General features: G+C 47.4%; 1 protein-coding gene across 1 annotated transcript in view; it reads right to left on the bottom strand.

The window, feature by feature from the left end:
* Nucleotides 1-1,222: 1,222 nt before the first annotated feature.
* LOC111067632 (protein lap4) overlaps nucleotides 1,223-6,000 on the bottom strand; it is a 71,434-nt gene continuing 66,656 nt past the window's right edge. The window contains 1 exon segment of the mRNA XM_041593567.1: nucleotides 1,223-1,705. Within this exon segment, the coding sequence (XP_041449501.1) occupies nucleotides 1,694-1,705 (12 nt within the window). The 3' untranslated portion in view covers nucleotides 1,223-1,693.

Below are 6,000 nucleotides of genomic sequence, written 5' to 3'. Positions count from 1 at the left end.
GGAGCCAGAACCTGCCAGGCACAGGAGCATTGCACTTGGCACATGCAACATGCAACAGACAGCGGCAGTAGCGGCAGCGGCAGCAGCAGCAGCAGCAGGCAACAGTGCAGCATCTACGTCAGCAGAATCCTTTCCTCAGCGCTCAACAGAGCTTAATTCAATTGGTGGGCATGGAATATTTAAAATGCTGACGCAAGTGCACCTTAGTGTAAGTCTCTCCCTCCCTTTCTGTCTCTCATATGTTGCGCACTCCAAATCGTATTATGCACCGTGCACAAAGTAGGCAACGTGAGCAAGTCTCAGTACCAGTTCCCGTCCCCGTCCATGTCCGCTGGCCTGGGGACTCTACACGTTTCCTTTCCGCTCCAAACTTCTTCTACGCACACAGATACGCGTACTCGTACTCATGTTCATATGATGTGAGCATAGAGCATGAGCCCTGAACGAATTCTAACGATTTTCACATTAGCAATCCGCCCCGTACCGTACCATTCCACGCCCTCGGACCTCGTACGCTTCTGGCAGCTGTCTATCTATTTGACTACCTGAACAGACGATGTCGGAAGACAGTCTGTTATGCGTTCTAGTTGTAGAACTCGCTCCCATTCCCATTTCCATTGCCATTGCCGTTCTCTAAAGTGGCAGCGTCTTCCGCTTTTCCATTCACTCCACGACAGCCTCGGGAGGAGGCTTCCATTCCATCCATACACACACACACACACAAATATGTATGTATTTCATATGTATCTCATAGATACGCGCAGTACTAGAAATTCCCTTATTGTTCAGCTTTAACAATATTTTAAATATTCCTTTCAGCGGGAATTGCGTTATGCGAAATGTCAATTTTGTTGCGATGCTGCTGCGGGTGCGGTTTGGGGTGGGCATACCTGTTACATAAATCACTTACCACATAGCATCAGCACTTCGCTGTATAAAAATATATGAAATATGCCTATTTATAGAGATGTCTGTGCCTGTATTAAATTTTCGATCCTATTTTTGGTGGTCCTTTTAAGCCGCACAACTGATGCTGCCCGCTGGAAAATATTTGCGGGCAAATCCATTTGACATAATTATACGCCCACGGCAGTGGCAGTGGCAGTGGCATGACAGCGGCAATCCTCCTTGGAAAGATTCATCCAGTAAAAGCTTATGCCTACGCTACCGCCAATCCCCATTAAGTACAGCACAAATTAAAGATTGAAAAGAATTTGTTGGCTTTAAATAAAAATGCATACAATTGGTTTATTATCATTCGTTTTTCGTTTGTTTGTTTTTTCTCTTAGTTTCGGTTCAATAAAAAGTTGAGTTTACACACTAAATATCAGCAAAGGTATTACATAAAATTGCTTGTAAAGATTTTTACATTTACATATGTATATCAAAGTTGAAACTTAAATCGCATTAGGATGTCGACAGTTCACACTCGTTCGGTTGTGCTTATGCATGGTGTTTGCATGCTAGGGATTACAACTGGACGATGGACGCACTTACAGATTGCTATTCACTATTATTTACGATACACGATATACGATATTTGATTTGTGTTTCCATTCGTTTCGCTTTGCTTATGGATACAACTACTTAGAGGAGTGTACGCCCCAAAAAAATGCGGGCAGTCGGAATGCTGAGAGGCGGATCAGAATCATATCATCGTTAATACTTCAGACCGCTGCTGCTGCGACTCGTATTAATTCTTGTGCTAAAACATAAAATGTATGATAAAATTTAATTGGCGGAAATTAAAACGAAGCCCATTCAGGAAATGGATGCAGGGACAAACTATAGTAAGTATACATACACGTATGCAATATGCAAATGATAGTTAAATTCAAACAAAATGAAATTATTTAATTCAATTAAATAAGATTTTTGTTTCTGGTTGTATTAATATCGTTCATGAGGGTTTCGGGATCGGGCAGCTGGATGGTCTTTGTGTGGTTGCTGCACAACATTAAAATTTACGATTAAACTCTGGCAAATTTTCATCTTTTTGTTTTTTGTTTTTTGTTTTTTTAATTTGCAATGATAATATTTTGCTTCATGATTAGTAACAAATGAGTTTTTGTAAATGCAGGGGACACGTTATTTGCACAATTAATTAAAATTATCAATACATATGCGTACATCGTACATACATATGTATGTACGCATATATACATATTTACATATGTATACAATTAGTGGGAAAATAATGGACAGTGGCTGTGTGTCGGTGTGTCTGTGTGTGTGCGTAAAGTGGGAAATCACATACGAACCACATGGCGTATACGCAATTTCATCTTTTCCTTCCTTCCTTCATTCCTTCATTTATTCCTTTTCCTATTTCTTCTTTCCCTTGCGCTTGTTCTTGTTGCGGTTATTGTTGCCATTGCCACCGCGATTGCTCTGCTGTCTGGTGGTGCTCTCCGGACGGGGAATGCCACTGGTAACAACATTGGAAACTGTCCTCGTGGTGGTCACCACACTGGTGCTCGGGTCGCCAGCTGCCGCTGCCGCCGCCGCCGCCGATGACGATGTTGCTCCCTGTCCGGCGCCAGTTACAGCCTCTGTGGTCGTGGTGGTTGTCGTGATGGTCTCGCCCTGCTGCTGGTCGAAGATCTGGCGCTCCGATTCGCCGGCACTCAGCAGACGGTTGAACAGAGCCTCGCCCGACTCCGAGGGCACCTTTTTCTTCTGCTTGGTCACCACCTCCGTGACGGTTACGACCGCCGCACTGTCACTGGCAGCGGGCAGGGTGTAGGTGCGCTGCGTCTCCACCACAGTGCCGCCATCGGCGCTGAGCAAATCTTCGACAGATTTCCGCAGCTGCTTTGAGATCTCGGCCAGGGCACGCTGCTCGGCCTGCAGATGGGCCAGAGTGTCGGCACCGCACTTAGATTCCGCTGGAACGTTAACAGTAACTGAAACAGGATCAGCCTCAGCTTCGGGTTCGGATTCGGATTCGGAGTGCTCCTTCTCGGCCTGCTTCATGGTGGTGTAGGTTTGCGATTTTTGCAGCTTGCTGCCGGTGGCCAGCGTATTGAGATTCTCGATTACCTGGGCGCCCTGCACATAGGTAACATTCAGCTGATCTTCGGCATTGTCCTCCTCGTCAGAGTCATCGCTGTCCTCGTCTGATGAGTCGCTGCTCTCCTCGTCCTCCTCCTCATCCTCCTCGTCATCATCGTCGGACAATTGGCCTGCCAATTTAGCAATGATTGTGTTGCGGTTGCTGTCCTTTATCAGCTCCTCGAGCAGCTGCTGATTGCCGTTCGCGGCATCATCCTGGTCATTAGTTCCACGGGTCGTGACCGGGGCAGCACCAAAGTCAACAACATCGTCAATGGCATCACCGTAGGCGCTCCTCTCGTCGTCGTCCCTCGCATCACCAAAGGCATCCTCCCCGTCCTCGTCCCCATCGTTGTCATCGCTGTGCTCCTCGAGGCTCTTCTGTAAATTCAATTTGACGCGCTCGTTCTCCAGCAACTCCTCGAGCACAGTTTTCATTTTTGCATTTAATGACAGCTCAGACCTGCCTCCGCTCTGTGGCAGTACAAATGTTTCGCTACGCAGCACGGACACGGCCCCCTGCTCGAATTCGTCATCGTCAAACGGCACCCCGCTCACGTGGATGGTGCGGGCACTGCCATCACCCCCGATGACGGGATTCAGGACCTCCACGATGGTCGTCTCCTTGGCCAGAGTCTGGTGTAGAGACAGCGGCGTGGGCTTGATGCGCACCTTGCCGGAGGCGACGCTCTCGATGGAGGACGGTCCGTAGGCATCCGAATCGTGACGCAAAAACAGTTTCTCATTATTTCCCTGGACGGTAACAATAGAGGAATCATCTTCCTCCTCCTCCTCTTCTGCAGCATCTTCGAAATCATATTCATCCTGCAGCTCCAATGGCGGCTGTGTCTCATCCAGAGTGCCATCCTCCGACTCGGGCACCTGCAGCTCCAGTGAAATGATACGCTCCTTGCAGGTCTCCACCTAAGTACATGGGAGATGCGGAGATACGTTGTGCATTTGGGTTTTGCCAGCACACTAACTTCTAATGAAAGCAACCAAAGAAAGCAACAGGCAGGCAGGCAGGTGTCCCCAACCAGAAGCATCTAACAATCTACATGGTGTTCATGGAAGCAGGCGCTTCAAGGCGCTCAAATTCGAATGAAGCTAATTTATACAGCGAGGTGGAAAATGAACATCTTGTGACTGGGTGAATGGGTGAATGGTGGGTGGAGTGCGTGTAAGCCAGCCCAAACAGAAGGTGTGTTAGTACAATGAAATTTAAGTTAAAGGAGAGGGCGAGGGCGGGGTGCAAGAGTCATTAGTAATTGTGCAATGAGAGCGGCAGGGGGGGCGGGGGGAGTATGCGTGCAAAACTTTCTTAGGTTCAGTTGTCTAGAACTAATCTGATCTGATCAGGGACAGTAGATGACTAGCTGTCTGGCCGTCGAGACGTAATCTCTAGGTAAATGTGAAGTAGGCACGCACGATGGCAGCCATGTCGTATACGTGATATGAGGCAAATTGACAAACGACTGCTTCTAGGGGGAAAATTGCCTGCATTTTCTACTTGTCAAAGTAAAAGAGTCCTGCATCGAAAGATAAGCTGAAACTAAGTCCCTGCCGTTTCTCCTCATGCTACAGCTACAGCAGCTACTGCCGCTGACAGGCACTGTGCAATCGGAGAACAGAGGCTGGCTGCCTGGCCTCCTGCGGTGCAGTGCATTCTGTGCAACGGGGTCAGCCTCTGGCCAGGAGGCTCACAAGGCAAGGCAAGGCAAAGCAAAAGTTTCTCTCCAGCAGTCTGCCTACAGCAAAGTTTTTTGCACTCGAATTACCCGGACTGAAACCACAACCAGCTTGTGCTTGGGCTTCAGCTTCAGCTTCCTCTTCAGCTTCAGTTTCAGCTGCAGCTCCAGGGCCAGTGAATGACATTCTCTCTAGTGGATGATGGGGCTGGGCTTTTGGCGTCTGATGGCCTTTCCTTCCGTTGGCAAATTGAAAAGCAAATCAGAACCGTTTCCAAACCGAAACACGTGCCCCCAAAAATATAACAATAGCACATAAAATACTTTGCGTGTTTGTTTATTTGTGGTTTTTATTTGCATTCTCGGTGATACCCTGAAACAGGGCATTAAGTTTTTAGCCAGCTTTTTGCAATTCATTGAGGGAATCAGCTCTGACTTATGTGTTCTTCAGCAAATATCAATAAAACGATCGTTTTGGAAACTCCCGTGTTTTGAGTTTCATTTTTTAGATCGATCTCGGGCTACTGTTTCGCATAACTAGTATAGGACAAATCTATCTGCTAGGGTATCAAAAGCTTCGGCCCTCGGACCATTGTTGTTTTATATTTATTTATTTTGAAAGTCATTAAAACGGGGCTGCCGCAAAACAAAAAAACTTTTGCTTTAATTTTAATGGAGTGGGCCATAAAAACGCTGCGCGTCATTATAATGCGTTTGCATACTTAAAATGGTATCCAGAATCAAGCCGAGGCTCCCAAACGACGGTCGTCTTCGTCGGTCGACCTGTTCGCTGTCGCTTTATAGACACGTGACAACAACAAACCCTAAAAACAGACAATGAAACTCTTTGAGGGTTCGAGACCCTGAAGTTGTGGTATGCAGAGGGGCGTCTTAAAACCGCGACACTCAAACATCAACAATAACTGGAAATGATTTCAGACCCCGCGCGCGTACACTGACTCTGACTCTCGACTCTGCGAAACCTTTTCGCGTAGGTGGCCAACAAAAGGGGCTTATTGTCCTTTTTATGCGCTGCACTTCAGTCGAGGATGGACTGGAGGATGGAGACGCCTGGAAGGCTGGTGGTGGTTGGTGGACTCCTGACTGCGACCACCTGGTCGCGTAAGCCGGAGAAATGTCAACAAAATCCCCATGGCAGCCGAGAGTGCTTCGCGGATATTAAAATTTGTTTTACTCAACAACATTCAAGCCGGAGACACCGAAAGACGGAGAGTTTCCTTGATAGAATGCACAGACA

This window comes from Drosophila obscura, unplaced genomic scaffold (genome assembly GCF_018151105.1).
Source record: "Drosophila obscura isolate BZ-5 IFL unplaced genomic scaffold, ASM1815110v1 contig_192, whole genome shotgun sequence".
Lineage (NCBI taxonomy): Eukaryota > Metazoa > Arthropoda > Insecta > Diptera > Drosophilidae > Drosophila > Drosophila obscura.
This window is presented reverse-complemented; position numbering and strand designations above follow the sequence as displayed.